General features: G+C 59.4%; 2 protein-coding genes across 2 annotated transcripts; both read left to right on the forward strand.

Annotated features, from left to right (window-relative positions):
- QSOX1 (quiescin sulfhydryl oxidase 1) lies at nucleotides 1-7,973 on the forward strand (the record flags this gene model as incomplete). The annotated part of the gene is made up of 12 exons (XM_042873552.1): nucleotides 1-271; nucleotides 1,678-1,778; nucleotides 2,844-2,892; nucleotides 2,986-3,088; nucleotides 3,978-4,068; nucleotides 4,223-4,368; nucleotides 4,454-4,588; nucleotides 4,768-4,897; nucleotides 5,802-5,924; nucleotides 6,010-6,154; nucleotides 6,281-6,460; nucleotides 6,777-7,973. Coding segments are annotated over 12 exons (2,202 nt in total), but the record flags the coding sequence as incomplete, so codon positions are not given.
- Nucleotides 7,974-10,371: 2,398 nt separating this feature from the next.
- On the forward strand, nucleotides 10,372-17,580 carry LHX4 (LIM homeobox 4). The gene is made up of 6 exons (XM_042873947.1): nucleotides 10,372-10,523; nucleotides 13,708-13,879; nucleotides 15,381-15,583; nucleotides 15,671-15,825; nucleotides 16,855-17,026; nucleotides 17,117-17,580. The coding sequence occupies exons 1-6, from the start codon at nucleotides 10,448-10,450 to the stop codon at nucleotides 17,503-17,505; spliced, it is 1,167 nt and encodes a 388-aa protein (XP_042729881.1). The 5' UTR covers nucleotides 10,372-10,447; the 3' UTR covers nucleotides 17,506-17,580.
- Nucleotides 17,581-19,232: the final 1,652 nt, after the last annotated feature.

Here is a 19,232-nt window from a genome sequence, read left to right on the forward strand (position 1 = left end):
GGCGGCGGCGGCGACGGGGGAGGAGGCGGGGCGGGCCCGCGGGGCCGCTGGTGGCTCGCGGTGCTGGCGCTGCTGGCGGCGGCGCTGCCCGCGGCGCGGCCCCGCTCTCTCTACTCGCCCAGCGACCCGCTGGAGCTGCTAGGGGCCGACACGGCGGAGCGGCGGCTGCTGGGCTCCCCCAGCGCGTGGGCCGTCGAGTTCTTCGCCTCCTGGTGCGGGCACTGCATCCACTTCGCCCCCACGTGGCGGGCCCTGGCCGAGGACGTCCGCGGTGAGTCCGCGCCCCCACGCCCGCGTGGGCATCCCTAGCAGCGGCCTCCTGTGCTGGCACCCGGCCCGGCGGCCCCGGAGCGGCCCTGCCCTGCTCTGCCCGCGGCTATTGGGGCGTGCCGCCGCCCCTCCGGCATCCCTCCCCCCGTGCCGTTCGCTGTGCCGTGCTGGCCGTGCAGCCCAGCTGTGCTCTCGCAGCGCTGACCTTGGCGCGTGGCTCTTGCCGGCCCCCGAGCCGCGTCCTTCCCCTGTCACATCCCGGCTGGTCCCCGTGATTGCGCTAATGACAGCGCGGGCACTGCGGCTGAGTCAGGCTGATGGCTTCCTTCAGCGCCCGGACGGGAAACGAGGGACGGGGCGACGACGCTGTGCTCCCGCCCCGCCGAGCCCCGTCGTGGAGTGGCAGTGCCGGAGCCGCCACGCCGGGAGTCCCTGCTGTCCCCGCATGTGTGCTCCTAAGGCCCGCTGCTCCCGGCCTGCTCCCGTTGGAGCTGTCCCTATTCTGCTTTTGGCACCTGCTGCTCGGTGTACCCAGGGCTGTGAGCGTTGCTCCCTTCCCCAGCTCACCCGTTTTGGGTCATTCCGTCTTTCTTATCACAGCTGGGATGGGAAGGGTCGGAGCCCCGCTCCCGTCTGCATCACGGTGGCCATCCCTCCCCTATCCCGGCGAACCGGCTGGTTGGGCAGGGCTGCTGCCTCTTCACCTCGTGCTGCCATTGTGTTCCCTGCCTGAAAAGTAGGGCACAGAGTGCTGGCTGGGCTGCTCGTGGGATGGAGGCACTGCGCAACCCGGGAGCAAAGGCTTTGTGTCCGTGCTCAGCACTCCTGTGGGCCCGGCGGTGCAATGGGGACTGACCTGTGTGCTGCTGGTGGCAGGCTGCAGGGCCTGGCTGCTTCCCAGCTCTGTATTTGGGTCTGTTTCTGGGATAGAAAGCGTGGGGCAGGGCTTCAGCAGCAGGAACAATCTGTGTTGTGATCTGTTGGGTTTTTTTTTTCTTTTTTGTATGTGTTCTTTTTGTTTTCTTTTTTTTTGTCGAGGATTTTTCCAAGCAGACATCAATTGGAACAAATCTCCCAAGCCTCAGGAGGCAAGAAAAGAGGCCAAGGCGCTTAAGCTGCCTCCCCCCCCTGTGCTGTGCGGGAGGAGATTGGGATGGAGGGATGCAGGGATGGCAGTGCAGAGCACTGCAGCCTGCTGCAAGCAGTTATGAGCTCGGCCTTGGCCCCATGCCTGGCTCTGTGCGAGCTCTCTGCATCCCCCATCCCTACTGGGAAGGATGGGGAGTGGATTTCCCATCAGTGGGGGGCAGCACAAAGGGATGTAATCCCTGAGGGCTGCTCAAATAGCAGGGATGCTCTGTGGGGCTGTGGCTGCGCTGACTCTGTCCTCCATCCCCTGTCCTGCAGAGTGGAGACCGGCAGTGATGCTCGCAGCTCTCGACTGTGCTGATGAGGCCAACCAGCAGGTGTGCGCCGAGTTTGGGATCACTGGCTTCCCCACGCTGAAGGTAAGGTGCATGGGGAGAGGGTGATGGGGATGCGTGTTGAGATTGGCAAGGGGGAGAGGCTTTTAGTACCCTGTTTTCACCCTGCTTTTCTCCATGATGTTGGCCCCCTCTTGCTCAATTGGGCTGACATCATTGTGGCACCAAAATATTCCCGTGGGGATTCTGCAGGCAGCCTCTCCCCTCTGACTGGCAGGGTGCCTGGCACGCTGCTGTCCCTGCTGCTGGGCCCCTGCCTGCCCACTAAGCTGCACAAACACACTGGTTCCCAGTGCTGCCCTCTGCAAACAGAGCTCCAGCCCTGTGCTGCAGAAAAGCTGGGGCTCCCTGACCAGCAGGATGCTGGCCCCGTGAGCTGCCATTGCCTTGGGATGAGGAAGAGGAGTCTGGGGTTTGGTTTTGAACTGTTTTTGATGCTCTAGAGGTGGGTTCCAGGGTGGCTCCATCCTCTGTTGCTTAATTAAAGCAGGGCTGATTACAGCTTGGTGAGCTGGAACCAGTCAAACACCTTGTGTGCTGCATGTACTGTGGGGCTGGCTGGGCTCCAGTGGGACTTTGCAGCAAAAAATAGGGCTGCAAAAACCCACCCAGCTGGGACCCAGGGGCTGGCAGCCCAGTAAATCTGGCATGGACTCTGCGTGTGGGGATCCATGAGCCATGCCCAGCTGTCCTGGGGACCTCACTGGGCACATGACGTTTAGGAATTGTCTCCAGGCTGTTGTGTCTGGTCTTCCCGCCACCCTCAAGCAGCCATGCGCCCAGCCCAGCCTGCAAAGCAAACACCTGCATGACGCCATCCGGCTTCATGGCAGCGGGGCAGGGCTGGGGGAAACCCTTCCTCATCCTTCTCTGGGAGCTCCAGGGAGCAGTGTGCAGGACTGTGGGTGCCCGGAGGTGTGCATGCCGCTCGTAGTGCTCAGCATCCCTCCCCTCGGGGCCAGGCGCATCCGGAGCCAGGCAGCATCCCGGTGTCATGCTGGGGCTGTGCAGAGCAGGGCTGTGAGCAGCACGCAGGGATATTCCATGAGGTGAGAGTGCTCTGCGTTGATTCGTTTTTTCTCCTTGCAGTTCTTCAGAGCTTTCTCCAAGAAAGCAGAGGATGGGATAAGGATTGCTCGTGAGTGTTCACAGCCATAGGTTTTGTGCTTTGGAGTTTTGAGGGAGGATGGGTCAGGTCCCTGACTGGAGCCCTGATGTCCTGTTCCCACAGACCCTGCTGCCACTGTTGCAGACCTGAGACGTGCCATCATCACCAACCTGGAGCAGAGTGGAGATGCCTGGCCACCTGCATGCCCTCCACTGGAGCCAGCGAGGTATAGGCACAGGAAAAGGGGCTTCCCAGGGAAATACTGAACCAGAAGTGCTCAAAAAGCTTGTTTTAGTTATTACTATCATTTTCTTAATTATTTTCAATTCAACCTGGCTGAAAGAGAGCAAGCGGTGCGTGGCAAGGGAGTGTTTGGCTTTCCCAAAACAGTGGTTGGGCCAGGGTCACACTGCAGCTCTCTGTGTCCCATGAAAGAAATAGGACACCAAACGAATTGGCTCAGATTCGTGGCACTTGTGTTGTTTCTTTCCCCGTGGGTGAGCACACAGCTCCATCCTGCCCTGCCTGCCCTTTGTTTTCTGCCTCCTCGCCTCACCCTGCAGGCTTTCAGAGCCTGTGAACCAGAGCAGAAAACTGGGCTGGAAACCTCATTGGGGAGGAACCTGGGCTGGAACCACACTGATGGCATCACAGCCCTGATCCGTGTGGGTAAGGGATGGCCCTATTCACCTCGGGGACAAAGCAGCCCACCAGCATTACCGTGCTCCCGTCTTTAGCCCAGAGAAGAGAAGACTCTGGGGAGAGCTGAGGGGGCATTTCAGTATCTGAAGGGGGACTATAAGAAGGAAGGGGACAGCCTTTAGCAGAGTCTGCTGTGACAGGACAAGGGGAAATGGTTTCAAACAAAAAGAGGGAAAAAGGGGAAAACTTAGACTGGAGATAAGGAAGAAGGTTTTTACAGTAAAGGGTGGTGAGGCTGTGGCACAGGCTGCCCAGAGAGGTGGTGGTGCCCCATCCCTGCAGGCAGCCATGTCAGGCTGGATGGGTTCTGAGCACTGATGGAGCTGTGGGTAGCCCTGCTCTGTGCAGAGAGTTGGACCAGATGGCCTTTAAGGCTCCCCTCCAACTCAGACGATCCTGTGATTCTCTTGCAGTGCTGAGGAGGTTCGCAGCTTCTTCCACAGGAACACGGAGCGGTACCTGGCGCTGATCTTTGAGAAGAGCAATTCCTTCGTGGGCAGAGAGGTGGGTATGGCTGTTCCCCTGCGCACCATTAACCTGCGGGCACCTCCAATGGGTTGATTCACCCGGTGCTGCCTTCTCCTCCTTGAATGAAGAGATGGGAGGACGGGGGATGCTGGCCCATCTCCCAACATCCTGATGATGGGACCGCTTGCAGGTAGCCTTGGACCTGCTGCAGTACGAAAACGTGGCGGTGAGGAGGGTGCTGAGCAGCGAGGAGGAGCTGGTGGAGAAGTTTGGGGTCACCACCTTCCCCTCTGCCTACCTGCTGCTCCGCAACGGCTCCTTCTTCCGCCTGCCCGTGTGAGTCGGGGGTGCGACTGGGGAGCACCGGGGGTCTTCTTGGTGTGGGGTGGGAGGGGGCTGCTCACTGCCCCTCTGTCTGCAGGCACGCTGAGGCACGCTCCTTCTACACCTATTACCTGCGGACGCTCTCTGGTGTCACCCGTGGCTCCTACAGGCTGAATGTCACCAGCAGTGCCATCAATGAGACCCGTGCGCTGCAGCCGGTGTGGGCTGACAGGTCAGAGCCCTGCTCTGGTGTTACAGGGTGGTGTGGGGAACGGGAGGGGGTGATGCACCTATGGGTGGGACCCTGCCCCCCAAATCCCATATTGCTGTTGTATATCAGCCCTGCTCCTTGCAGCTGGTTCTCTTGGGGTGTAAAGCGAAGTTCCGATGGGCGTCTTGTCGTCCCCACAGCTCCAAGTTGTATGTGGCTGACCTGGAGTCTGCGATGCACTACACACTGCGGGTGGAGGCCGGCCGACCAGCAGTGCTGGCAGGAGCCCAGCTGGCTGCTCTCAGGTGCTACGTGGCCACACTGGCCAAGGTGAGGAGCTGGGAGGGAAACCACCTGCATGGGGGATCAGAAATGTGAATGTGAGCACATGGGGCTGACTACGTGTCCTCCATGAATAGGTGGCTGAAGGTGGTTTTGCTGGGAGGCTTGGGGCTGGATAGTGCCAGATGGTTCCAGACTGTCCCTCCAGCTCTTAGAAATCCCCTGGCAGTGGGCAGCTCCTGCTGTGCTTTTCCTCTGTTGGGATTTCCCTGGGATGTTGAACTCATGCTGCCTTTCCCTGCTCCTCCACGGGACGGAGCAGTGACACCGGGATTGCTGCCAGCCCAGCTGTGCCTGAGCCACTGCACACCCGAGAGGTGTGAGCCGAGCAGGGAGGGGGAGCACGGTGTGGAAGGAAATGTTGGCTGGAGAGCAATGTGTTGTGGCTCAAAGGCAATGCATTGAATGGCAAAACCTCATGTGGAAGGGAGGAATGGCACTTTGCAGCAGAAGTGTCAGCTGGGAGATGAATTCCCTGCAAATCTGGGAACTGTGGTGTAATTTGAGCGCCCAGAGAGAACAGGTCAGCCTTGAAGAAAAAGCAAAGTGCTCCTTCCTTTTGCTTCTTGGCCTCTTTTCCTGTTTGCTACCACTGTATTTCTTGTAGCTGTGGCACACGTTGTGTGCAGATGGATGCCACGAGTGCCACACGCTCATGGACCACCCCCCACTTCTCCTTGGTCCGAGAGCATTGCTGCTAATCGGATTTGTGCTGCCTTACCTCCGGAGCAGCTTTGTGCCCTGCTCAGACAGTTGGGCACTGGGGCTGCTGTTCAGAGCCTGCTGCAGGGGAAACTCAGTGCAGGATGCCGGGAGTCCCATGTCTGGGGGCTGTCCTGGAGCTAGATTCAGGTGTCCTCACCACATTGTTTTCTCCCTCTTTTTTGCACAGTACTTCCCCGGGCGCCCCTCCGTGCAGACCTTCCTGCAGTCCCTGGACAGCTGGATGCGGAACTGGACAGAGCCTGAGCTGCCCCGCAGTGCCTTGAAGGAGGCGGTGAAGAATAAGGAGGATGTAAGGCACCCCCCCCGACACCCCCCTTTATCCCACCCCCATCCCACTCAGCAGCTCGGTCACGCTGCATCCATCTGTCCTGCAGGCCATCCCTGCCGCCGTGCTCCCCACCAACGTCACCTGGGTGGGCTGCAGGGGCAGCGAGCCCCATTTCCGTGGTTACCCCTGTGGGCTCTGGACCATTTTCCATCTGCTGACAGTTCAGGCTGCCCAGGGCGGCCCTGACCAAGGTAGTGGGATGAGGGGTGCTTCATCCTGGGGGAAATAGGGGGATGGCCTGTGGGTGATGTGGCTCTGTGGGCTCCTGACTCATCCCTCCTCCTCCTCCCAACCCTCTGGCCATCTTTCTCCCTTAGAGCTGCCGCTGGAGGTGCTGAACACCATGCGCTGCTATGTCAAGCACTTCTTTGGCTGCCAGGAATGTGCCCAGCACTTTGAGGCCATGGCAGCCAAGTCCATGGACCAGGTGAAGAGCCGGGATGAGGCCGTTCTCTGGCTCTGGTCCCACCACAATGAGGTCAATGCACGCCTGGCAGGTATGGGGCTGGGATCGGGGGGAGCAGGGGCTGCACAGTGGTACTTGGGGATGCAGGGAGCAGGTTGTTTCTCAAGGGAGGGGAGCTGGGACTGTTAAGGGATCCCTTGTTATGATGAGGTTGGTCAAGGTTCCTTTAGGGTGAGGGGACCCATGGTAGTGGGGACATCCCGTAGCAGATGGTTGTGTGGCATTAGAGCCGTTGAGCTCCCCATAAGCATCCCGCTCCCTCACAGGTCTGGGAAGCTGATCCTGGCACAGCGTGGGGCTGCGCTGTCCCTGCTGCTTAGGGCACTTCTCACTCCTTGCTCCTCCAGGTGGTGACACAGAGGACCCCCAGTTCCCCAAACTGCAGTGGCCTCCGCCAGACATGTGTCCTCAGTGCCACCGGGAGGAGCAGGGAGTGCATATGTGGGACGAGACGGCTGTGCTGAGCTTCCTCAAGAAGCACTTCTCCCCGGGCAACCTCCGCCTGGACCATGCCATCCCCATCCCCAGGGCCGGGGAGGAGGTGGTGGCGAGTGCCAGGCTGGACACTGCAGGCCTCCGGGAAAAGGAAGAAGAGGAGAGGAAGGAAGAGGAGGAGGGAGAGAAGGAGACAGAGAAGCCCAACAGGGAGAGCGAGACGGGGCGGCCGGGCTCCTCGGAGCTGCGCCGTCCCAGCATCGTGCGCAGGAACCCACGGCTGCAGGCGCTGGGGGAGGACATCGTGGACCTGGACTCCTTCAGCGAGCAGCACTTCAAGAGCAAGGCGCTGCGGGCTGCCGGCCGGCACCGGCGGCTCAGCAAGAGGGACACCGTCGCCCTGCATCACGACGTCGGCTGGGAGCGGCTGCAAGTGCCTGAGAGCCGTGAGGAAGAGGAGGAGGGGGGCTTACGGAGGAGCCCCTGGCTGCGGGTGCTGGGCTTGGGCTTCTCCCGCCTGGACGTCAGCCTCTGCATCGCGCTCTACTTCCTCTCCTCCATGTGCCTGCTGGGCATGTACACCTTCTTCCGACTCCGCACCCGTGCACGGAAAGGCCGTCCTGGCTTCCCTGTGGCGTGAGAGCAAAGTGGGACCCTTCCCCTCCTCCCCCCTCTGGCTGCAGGACCCCCCTCGGCCCTCACAGTGCCAAGGGCAGGAGTTTTGCTGCTGATTTTTGTTGTTTTTTTTTTTTGTTTTTTTTTTTTTTTTGGGGGGGGGGTGGGGGGCGGCTTGTTCCTTTGTGTGCCACATTCCTGGGGCTGCGATGCTGATGTTGGTTGGGGTCCCAGCCCCCCACTGCCCTCTGCAGGGACTGGGCTGGTTTGGGACAGGGCAGCCTGGTCCCGTGCTGGGGCAGCCTCCTGGTTCAGGAGGCTCCTGGGGCCAGGAGCGCGGCGTTGGTTCCCTCCCTGCTGTTCCCCCTTTGCCTGTGGGGGCACTGGGGGTGGGTTTCAGCATTTTGTTCCCCTCCCCGTCTCATTGCTCGCTCTCTGCTTGTCTTAGTGGAATAAATTATTTTTTGCCGATGGTGCTGTCCGCTTGTCCCTTATTTTGTTCTCTTGCCTCTGGATGATACCCAGCCCTACATCCCCGGGGTTGCAGTGTCCCCAAGTGGTCGGACGGCCCCTACAGAGGCGGGGACGCAAGGAAAGAAGCTGGCAATAAACCTGCCCCAGTGTTGGAGCTGCAGCTGTGCCTTGGGCAGGACGCAAGAGCATCCCCGGGGACCGGGACCTGGGCCGGCCGCTGGCCCCGTTTCTCCCTGCCCTTTTTATCCTTGTTAGGAATCATTAAGGAAAATGGTTGTTTTCTGAGGCTGCGGCCATCTGCTCCGTTGGCGCTGCCTAAATCCCCCTGTAACAAATTCATTGGGATTACGCAGCCCTCCCCTAATCCCAGCCCTGCCCCCCGTGCGGGGATTTAAAGGGATTAGAGCCCGGCTGATAATAAACTTTATTAGGGGGTGTGCGTGAGGGGGGTGTCAATCCGATTTGGAGCCATTTTCTTGATATCTTCACTTCGCCCAGGTGGGAGGAGAGGGCCGGCAGCTCTGTGGGCCCATCCTCCTGCCCTTGAAATAAATCGTCTGTCGTGCTGCCTCCCTCTCCTTGATTTCCCTGGAGGGGGAGGTGCCCGTCCCCAGCATCCCTTAACCCCCCTCCTCTCCCCCGTGCACCTCTCCTGGAAGCAGATGCTCCTCTGCATCCCCCCCCCCCCCCCCCCCCCAAAAAAACGGGGGGGGATAGGGTGCGCGGGGGGTTGGGGGGGGGGGGGGATGGGACTGCCCAGATCGCCGTCGTGGGGGGAGATTTGCGGGGCTGGGAGCTAAAAGCCACCACGCACACAGGAAAAAGAGAAGTCCCGTAAATAGACTTTCCGTAATCCTGTTTGGTGCTGGCCCGATGCACGCGGAGGGGGCAGAGCTGGGGACCCCCCCACACACACCGATGGGCACCCGATGCGGTGGGGCAGCACCGCGTTGTGCAGTGCTCACAGGTGGGCTGAGATCCGGGGGAGGGGGGGGGCCGTGCTGCTTCTTCCCCCCGGGGCCGCCCCTTCCCATCGCCGGTAATTACCCAAATGGCGCAGGCTGATGGGAGACAGTCGCTATTCCCTAATAGAATTTGCCCTCAAGTGCAATTTAATTTTCCTGGGCCAGCCGCCCCCCCTCGGCTCGCTGCTGCCCGCCGCTCCCTTTCTCCCCTCTTTCCTTTCCCTCCTCGATGCGGGCAGGAGCGTCTCTCCGGCCACAAAATCGCGGGGCTGGGAGGGGTGGGGGACACCCTTCGTGTCTGCTAATTCCCAATTAAAATTAACAGCGCCCTGCTTGGCACTCCCCGCGTTCTCCAGCCGCCGGTAAGTGCCCGCTCTGTGATTTCTCCATGCAACGGGGGTGGGTGTAGGATGCGAAAATCCGGATCCCCCCTTCCCAGTTAGGGCAGCGTGGAGAGGATGGGTTTCTGCAAACCTGACGCCCTCTCAGGGCACCGGGGGGGAACGAAACCCAAAGCCGACCGAAGAGCAGCACCGCCGGGAATAGATGGGCGAGGGAACGTGCCGGAGGGGACGGAGAGGGGCGAGGATAGGGGCGGTGCGGAAAGGTGCTGCGGGGGTCAGGGGGAGCCGCGTTGTGCAGGGATGGGCGATGCGGATGGCGATAGGGGAGGTCTGTACCGATGTGCGGAGCAGAAAGATGAATGAGAACGGAACCCTCACGGGAGAAGGGGATTCGTTGGGCCAGAAGGATCCATCGGAGCCCGCCGGACATAGCGCGCTGACTCCGGCAGTGGCGTTTGGGGAATGGCTTGGGTAGGGGATGGGGAAAAGAGATGTCCGTGCGTCCGTCTGTCCGTATGTCCCAACGCTCCGGGATCGCTCTTCCCGACCCGCAGAGAGCTGCTCAGCACCGGCCGTGCTGCGGGCAGGATCCGTGCTGCCGGGATGGGTCTCGGTGCAGGAGCCTCGTGCCCCGCGGGGGATTTGGGGGGATTTCGGCGTCCCCGCGCCCGGTTCACCAGCACCGAACGGCCCCAATCTCCGCTCTGCCTCTCTGCACCGGCACTGTTGAACAGCGCTATGTCACGACAGCCCCGTGTCGCGATAACGCCAACCACGCTCCGCAGCCTCCGGAGTCCTGAGGCGTGGCGCCGCCAGACCACGCCCCTTTCACGCAGACCACGCCCATCAGCCACGAAGCCCTGCCCCTCCAGCTCTCAGACCCCGCCCCCCGCAGCGTGCGGCGTGCGGGGATTGGCGGAGGGCTGCAGGTCCCGCCCCCGGCCCCCTGCGGGCGGTGACGTCAGGCGCGCTCCCCGCAGGGGGAATGAATGGGAGGCGGGCGGTGCTGGCGGCACAGCTGCGGCGCCGCGCCCGGGCCGGCACCGGCACCGGCACCGGCACGGTACAGCACGGCTGGGGCTCGGCTCTGCTGCTGCTGGAACCGGTGCTGCCTGCGGCCGGGGGCCGGCCCGCCGCCCTCTCCTTGCCCTCTTCTCTCCCCTCCGCCGCCCCCGGGCCAATAAAATGATGCAAAGCTCAGCGCTCGCTGCCGAAGGGGCTGTCAAGGGGCTGCCGGAGATCCTCGGGGTGCCGGTACAACGTAAGGACGCGTTTCTCTTCTCCCCCGATCCCCTCCCTGCGGCCCGCTGCCAGCCCCGGCCTCGCTTCTTCTCCTTTCATTTCTTCCCGTGTGCGGCAGCGCTGCTGCATGGGAGAGCCGGGGGGGCCCCGACGGGGCGGTCAGCGCGGCTGTGCGTGCGCACGGGGCTGCGAGCGGTGCCCCGCTGTTGCCGTGTGTCGCGACACGCGGCCCCGACCCGCCTCTCGTCTCTCCGTCCGCGCGTCCATCGGTACGTGCTGCAGAGCTACAGGTGGCGCGGCTCCTTGTGTCCCCCCAGGCAGGGCCGTGAACGTCTGGACGTGTGCGGGGACACTGTGCGGGAACGGGGAGGTTGGGGGGGTGCGAGCTTTGCCGGTCGGGTTTCCGTTGTATTTGTTATCGTTGTTAGCATTTATAATTTGCATTCGAGATCATCGATTACTGCTATTACGGTTCCCCCTCCCCCCTCCCCAGCGCGTTTGCAAACGGTTCTGGAGAAGCGGAGCGTCCCGTGGTGGAGGGGGGGGGTCTACAGCGGGGGGAGGGGGGCTGTGCACCATTCGTTTCCCGGCCCGATGTGAGACTGTCTCTCTGCTTCTGCCCGCACCAGGGTACAGCGAACGAGATGTTGTTCTTCTCGTGTATTTAAGCACAACAAATCGCTGGCGAAATAGCAGGGTTTGTGCTGCCGAAGTTCCCGTGGTGCTGCTCGAAGGGGGGGGGGGGGGGATGAGGGGGGGCTTCGGGGCTCCGTAGGGACTGGGGGGCAGTCCGCGGAGGCACCGCGTCTGAACCCCCCCTGCTATGGGGAAATCGTGCGGTGAGAAATAGGGGCGTCAGTGCAGGGCCTCCGGCCGGGCTCCGGAGGGTGGGAAAGAGGCTGCAGCCCCCCCAAGGATTGCTCTATCATTATTATAATATTTTATTATTTGTATTTTGTTTTATTTTGTGCCTCCCCCCGCCCCCTCCCCTCCATCCCCAGCACTGCTCACAGTGATGGGCGCCCTTTCCCGTTCGCGTTTCCGATCGCTGTGAGATCGCATTTCTTTCCCCCCCCCCCCCCCCCCGACCCTCACAGCACCTTTCTGCCTTAACCCCAACGTTTTGCATCGACTTCAGCTTGGCGTTGAGGAGCAAAGAGCTGCGCGGGGAGGAGGGGGAAGGGGAAGGTTATAAACCCCCAGCACGGCCCACGCTAATTGACACCCTCATTAATAACGCTATTCTTAAGGGGCAGGCGGGAGAACGTGCGGCAAACCTTTTGCCGAACCCAAACTTCTGCCTAAAGCACCTTCCCAAAATAATAGTAATAATAACAACAACAATAATAAACGAATGTATCGACGGAACGATCACTGAAAATAATAAGAAGAAGGAGAAATAAGAGAGAAATCGATCAGTGTAGATGGAATAAAACCAACGGGCTGTGCTGCCAACTCGCAGTGCAGTGGGGGGGGAGTGGGGCTGGATTGGCCCCCCTGTATGTGTGTGTGTGCGTATATATGTGTGTGTGTGTGTATGCATGCATTTATGTGTATATACATGCGTGTATATCTATGTACACACAGATGTGTGTGTGTATTTATATATCAGATCAAATGAAATTATCCGAACTACTTAAAAACAAACAGAAATCGGCTCGGTTCCGGAGCCGTACGGGACAGACGTGGGCTGCACACAGCGGCCGGTTCCGATCCCGACATCGGAGGTGCCGCCGCCTCCAGCGCTGCGCATCCCCGCTCTCCGTCTTCCCCCCCCGCTCCGGGATAACGAAGGGGTTTCTGTCTCTCCCCGCTGCCGTCAGGGGTCCCGAGGGATCGGCGGCGTCTCCTCTCGGTGCCGTTTGTCGATGCTGTTTGTTGGGTTCGGGGTCACCCCGCTGTTTGTCGGGTTCGGGCCCCGCCGTGCTGCACCGCCCCGCTGTGATCGGCTGCTGCGCCCTTTGCCTTCCCCCCCTTTTTCTTTTCCTTTTTTTCCTTTTCCTCTCTTCTGCCATTTGCGTTATTTGTTTTCCTTATAGTTGCCTTTCTTTTCCCCTTTTCCTTCCCCCCCTTTCTTTTTTTCCCCCACTTTTCCATCCCTTCTTTTCATTTCCTATTTTCCTGGTATTTTGCTTTCTTTCCCCCTTTTTATTTCCTTTCCCTTTCTTCTTCCATTTTAATTTCTTGTGTTACCTTTATTTTCTTGTCCTCCATACATCCACTTCCCTTTTCCTTTTCCATTTCCTTTTCCTATTTTCCCTTTTTTTTCTTTTCTTTTTTTTTTTGCCTTTTTCCTTTTATTTTTTTTTTTACATTTCTTTTCCTTTATTTTCTCTTTTATTTTTTTCCTCTTCTCTCTTCTTTCCTTTCCTTCTCCCGTTTCTTATTCCCTTCCCAATATTTCGTTGATTTCCTTTTCCTTCCTTCTTCCTTTTTCCTTTTTATGTTCCTTTCTTTTTCTCTTCCTTTTTCTCCCTTTTTTTCTTACTCTCTTCTCTTTCTCCCTTCTTTTTTCCTTCCTTCCTTCCTTCCTTCCTTTTTCTTTTTCTTTCTCCCTTCTCTTTTCGTTCCCTTTCCCTCCCTTTTCTTTGACATTTTCCATTTTCTTTTTCCCTCTTCTTTTCTCATTTCCTTTCTTTTCCCCCTTTCTTTTCCTTTTCTCTTTTCCTTTCGCTTTTTTTCTCCCTTTCTTTTCTTTTTCTCTTTCTTTCTTCTTTTTCCATTTTATTTTCTTTTTCTTCCCCCCCTCTTCTTTTCTCATTTCCTTTCTTTCCCCCCTTTCTTCTCTTTTTCTCTTTCTTTTTCTTTTTTCCATTTTATTTTCTTTTCCTTTCCTTTTTTCTTCTCCGTCTCCCTTCGTTTTTCCTCCCTTCTCTTTCCCTTTCCTTTTCCCCTTCCACCTTCCCTCCCCTTTCCTTTCCATTTTCCTTTTTTCCCTTTCATCCTTCCCTTTTTCCTCCCCACTCCCTTTTCCCTTCCACCCTTCTCACCAACCATTCCCCGTCCCCTCCTCTCTTCCTTCCCTTTTCCTTTTTCCAACCTCTTTTCCCTCCCTCACCCTTCTCCCCCTCATTCTCCCCTTCCTTCCCCTCCCCGTTTTCCTCTCTCCCCCCCAGTTCCCATCTCTCCATCCGGGACGGCGGGAGCTCGAAGCTCCGCGCGATGCCGGCGTTGCTGAGCCGCTCTCCCCTCCGTCCCCGCAGAGATCCCGCAGTGCGCCGGCTGCAGCCAGCACATCCTGGACAAATTCATCCTCAAGGTGCTGGACCGACACTGGCACAGCTCGTGCCTCAAGTGCGCCGACTGCCAGATGCAGCTGGCCGAGCGCTGCTTCGCCCGTGCCGGCAGCGTCTATTGCAAGGAAGACTTCTTCAAGTGAGTACCGCGAGGACCCCGTCCTTCTCCCCGTCCTCCCCGCACGCTGCCGGCCGCCCCGTGTCGCGATGTAGCCGGGAAATCCCCGATGCTGCGCTCTCCGCCCGCCTCTGAGCGAGAGGGCACGGCTCCGCTCCTCTTTTCTTCTCCATTTCTTCTTTTTAATTTTTTTTTTTCATTTAACATTTCCCTCCACCCCCTTTCCTCCCCCCTTATTTATTTGTTTTCATTTTTCTCACTTTTCTTCCCCCCTTTTTTCCCCCTCTTTTTTAAATATTCTCTCCTCACCGAGCCTCCCTTCCTTTCCCCGCTGCTTTCCCTCCGAGCTCATCTCCTTTTCCCTCGAGCGCTCATCCACCTCCCCGGCTGCTGCATGGAACAACATTCCCACCGCCCACATGGAACATTTCCCAGCCCCCCACCCTCCCCCTAAAATTTACTTCCCAACACAGATGCTCTATCCCCGTTTTCTGGTGGAAGCTGGGGGTTTTCCTAAGGGCTGACACCGCATCTCCCATCCTTCATCCCCACCAACCCGCAGGATGGCGATGATGTGGCCATAATCCTAGGGGGGTGTTCCCAGCTCAGCAGAATGGAGGGGGCTCCGCTTTTTTTTTTTGCCGCCCCCCCCCCCCCCCCCCCGGGATCCTAATCCCATTGCCAGCCCATGGGCACGGCAGCACCAGCACCACGTCCCCACATCCCACTACTGCAACCACTGAAAATCGTGGCGTGAAATGAAGCTGATGATCCCAAAGTCACTTACACTGATGGCCTAAAGGTGTGGGGATCGATGGTATTGGCACCGGGAGCTCAGTGCTGGGCTCATGTCAGGGCCCACTGTGCCAATCAATAGCCCAATGCTGTCACTTTTGATTCACCCATCCATGGGGCTCAAGGTCTGCTCACCTGAAGCTGCCCAAAAGGCCACGCTTCAATATTTTTGCACATAGAATCATTAAGACTGAGGGGGGAAAAAAAAACCTCTCAAATCCCCAAGTCCAGCCCCAACCCATCCACAACCCATCCACGCATCCCTCAGTGCCGCATCTCCACAATTCTGTAGCACCTCTGGGGATGGTGACCCCACTGCTCTTTCCTTGCCCGCTCCTCCATGCCCGCTCTGCACAGTTTTGTTGCTCACTCCGTGCACAGTTTCACTGCACACCCCTGGCAGCCCACCCTGCTGGCACGGCACGGCACCGCCGCGCTGTCATTACGGCGTAAGAGCCCCATCATTCTGCATTAATCTGGGATTCATCATGCGAGCGGGGCGGTGTAATTAATTTATTTGGTATTAATGTGGATGAAATATGTACTGTCCTTGCGGGGGAAATCGGGCAGCCTATAAGCATTAGTTAAAAGAACCATTAAACTCAACCCTTCCCCAGCTCCATTAGGGCAGCCGCTGACGAAGATGAAGCCGCGCCGCGTGAGGTGTCACACGTAATTAGCCTGATTGCTGGGTTAACTCTGCCCCGCCGGCCGCTTGTCCTTGCAGGCGCTTCGGGACCAAATGCACGGCGTGCCAGCAGGGCATCCCCCCCACGCAGGTGGTGCGCAAAGCTCAGGACTTCGTCTACCACCTGCACTGCTTTGCCTGCATCATCTGCAGCAGGCAGCTGGCCACCGGAGACGAGTTCTACCTGATGGAGGACGGGAGGTTGGTGTGCAAGGAGGACTATGAGACCGCTAAGCAGAACGGTAGGCACGGCCCCTAAGCTCGTGTTTGATGGCCTCCAAGCTCGTGTTTTACTGCCTGGTCTGCTCACGCCACTCATTTGCTCGCAGATGACTCCGAGGCGGGGGCTAAGCGGCCCCGCACCACCATCACGGCCAAGCAGCTGGAGACACTGAAGAATGCCTACAAGAACTCACCCAAGCCTGCCCGGCACGTGCGGGAGCAGCTCTCCTCTGAGACGGGGCTGGACATGAGGGTGGTGCAGGTGAGACCCAGAGACCCAGGCTTCTGCCCACAGCCCAGCGCCAGGCTGGCCCCTAGCAAGGGCTCGAGTTGGGTTCCAGGTGCAGGGGTGTCGTGGTGATGGGATGCTGGATTGCAGGGCTGCGGGGATGCTTAATTGCAGGGTGTGTGGAAGCTGGGTGGGGGGTGCTGGGGTTCCTGCTGTATGCAGATGCAAGGTTGCAGCGATGTTGTAGTGCTGGGTTGCAGAGGTGTTAGACTGCATGGATCCAGCGTGCTGGTAGTCAGGTTGTGGGACTGCTGGCATGCAGATTTGCATGGGTGGTAGGCTGCATCAGTGCTGTGGTAATGAGGTGCAGGTGTGATGGGTTGCACAGATGTTGGATGTCAGCAGTGCTGGGTTGTAGGGTCACTCATTCGCACGGTGCTTTGGTGCAGGCATGATGGGGTGCAGAACTGTGGGGATCCCGGTGTGCAGGGATAAAGTGTTGAAGCAGTGACGTACTGATTTGCAGGACTGTTGCACTGTATGGGTGGTGGGCTGCATGAGTGCTGTCGTGCCACAGTAATGCGGTGCAGAGGTGCCAGATTGCATGGGTGTTGGCATACAGGGGTATGCTGGGTTGCCAGGAGTGCTGGGTTGCACGGATGCTGGCCTGCTGGGGCAGTGAATTGCGGGCATACTCAGATGTGCAGTGCCTGGGAGCTGGAGTGCTCAGGTGCTGGCATGATGGGGTGTGGAGTTGTTGCAGGGATTCTGATGTGCAGGGGTGTTGGGTTATACGGGGGCTGGGGTGCTGGCATGACTTGCTAATGGGCTGCAGGATTGCACAGGTACAGGCATATTTGGTTGGACTGCTTGGTTACACAGCTGTGTGGAAGCTGGAGTGTCGGGGTGTGGGGGTCCCATCGTGCGGGGACGCAAGGTTGGAGCAGTGATGGATGCTGAGTTATATGGGTGCAAGATGTTGTGGCTGAGAGGTGCTGGCACGCAGGACGTTGGGATGCTGGGTTGCAGGGCCACCACCAACGTCCCCATTGCCCGTCCCAGGTGTGGTTCCAGAACCGTCGGGCCAAAGAGAAGAGGCTGAAGAAGGATGCGGGACGGCACCGCTGGGGCCAGTTCTACAAGAGCGTCAAGCGGAGCCGCGGGGCTGGCAAGCTGGAGAAGGAGAGCTCAGCTGAGGACTGCGGGGTCAGCGACAGCGAGCTCAGCTTCCGCGGTGAGCAGGGCAGGGGGGCACGGGGTGGGGGTCTGTGGGGCTCTCCGTGCAAGGCTGACACCCCATGCACTCCTCTCCTTGTCCGAGCAGACGACCAGATCCTCTCCGAGCTCGGCCACACCAACCGGGTTTACGGCAGCGTTGGCGACGTGGCAGGAGGACAGTTGCTGAACGGTGGTTTCACCATGGACGGGACGGGGCAGCCGTACCAGGACTTGCGGGACGGCAGCCCCTACGGGCTCCCCCAGTCGCCCTCGTCCATCTCGTCACTGCCGTCCCACCCGCCCTTGCTCAACGGGTTGGACTACGCCATGGACAGCAGCATGGGGCTGGGGGCGCAGGGGGTGAGTCAGACGCTGCGCGCCATGGCCGGGGGGGGCCCCACATCCGACATCTCCACGGGGAGCAGCGTCGGGTACCCAGACTTTCCCACCAGCCCGGCCTCCTGGCTGGACGACATGGATCACCCCCCTTTCTAAGCGCTGCACGCCCCCCGCCCCGGCTCCCTGCGTGCTCCCCCAGCCCGCAAGCGCAGCGCCGGAGGTGCGAGATGGTGCCAGGATTTCCCGTGGGAAGAGGAGCCGGAGGGATCCGTGGGGGCTCGGCGCCCATCCTTGGGGCATCGGCGATGTCCGGGGCTCGGGATGGGGCGGGTGCCTTTGGATGTGTAAGCACAAGGGAGGTGCGGGAGCACAGCACGGCGAGGATGTCAGGGTCACCCCGCCTCGTCCCTCCTGGTCGGCGGAGAGCCACGTGCGCAGGAGGGGAGGACAATCAGGGATGGCAAAGCCTTTATGGCAGAAGGGTTCGTTTCAGAGCGTTTCTCCCGGCCCAGGGGCCGTGCTGGCTGCTGGCTGCGGCGCTGGGCGGGTGGGAGCGGGGCTGTCGCGCTGCGGCTGCAGGGCCGTGATTTATCCCCGGGCGTGCAGGAGTGCTTACGGTGCAGCGCTGCACCTCGCTGGCTGGAGGGGAGGGATTGCAGCAGGAAGAAAAGCCTCGAGGCTGAGAGACCGAGGGCACGGACAAGCTGGGGCTGGAACACGGGGAAAGATGATTGGGAGCGTGGGGTGAGCCTCTGCTGCAGGATATTGCAAAAACATTCCCCAAAACGGTAGGGAAAAAGGGTCCGTGCTCGGGGACGTGTGTGATCGGGGGCGTTCGGTGACATCAGGCTGTACTGGCTGCTGCCCGCGGCCGAAAGCGAAGGGAATTACAAATAAACGTGAAATCAAGTGAGAAAGCTCGATGCTGAGCAGGCTGTCCCCCGGCTGGGTGCGTTGGTGCTGCAGGACTGCCCAGCTGCACCTGTGCGCCCCCAGCTGTGCCCTCCCCGGTGCTGCTCTGTGCCAAGCCCCCAGCCCCCGGGTGGCACAGGGAGGGGACATGGGGGGGGGGCTGTCCCTGCAGCAGTCCCTGCTTGCTCACCGTCCCCATCCGATGCAGCCAAACGTCCTCCCCTCCCCTTGTAAATGTTGTACAGTTCCAGAAAGTGAGTCTTGTTTGCTGGGAAGAGGGGGGGAGGAAAAAAAAAAAAAAGAAAACAATAAAAAAATTTAAAGACTAAGATCTTATTTATTGCCGTGTCTCTGGGGAGACACGACCCCCCCCACACCCTGTCTGTGGGATGCTGCTTTGTACCCTGCCTCCTGTGCCATGGCATGAGCTGTGTACGGTCCCTGCCGCGTCGAGGGCACACGATGTCAATAAATTCGGGTCTCATCTGCAGCTGCTGTCTCTGGGCTCTTCTTCCCCACTGGGGGTGGGGGGGCAGCGGTATCACCTGCTCTGTCCCCACATGGGGCTGTTTTGCAGCCCCTCAGGTAATTTGGGTGAAGTGAAGCCTGCGGTACTTTGGTCCAGGAGGGAGATGGAGCGATTATGGCTTGTCCCACCGAGCTGCGGATGGGGTGACAGCAGTCCCAGCAGCCTGACACAGAGCTGGTACACCTCCATGCTTTGCAGTGGGCATTTCCATCCCTGCCACTGCTCCCCCTGTGCCCTAAGGGACTGTCCCAAGATGGGGGGACCTCAGCTCTGTGCTTGCTCAGGTGAGGCGTGCTGGGTGCCGAGCCCCGCCGTGGGCACCGGTGTGTTGGCTTTATATATTTTAATCATTTTAACATTTAATGCTTCTCAATTAAAGTGATTTCCTGGAGTAGATGCCAAGCTTAGCCCGAATGCACATTAACCACTTTCTGTATCGGTA

This window comes from Lagopus leucura, unplaced genomic scaffold (genome assembly GCF_019238085.1).
Source record: "Lagopus leucura isolate 7727_CA_CO unplaced genomic scaffold, USGS_WTPT01 Super-Scaffold_100009, whole genome shotgun sequence".
Classification (NCBI taxonomy): Eukaryota; Metazoa; Chordata; class Aves; order Galliformes; family Phasianidae; genus Lagopus; species Lagopus leucura.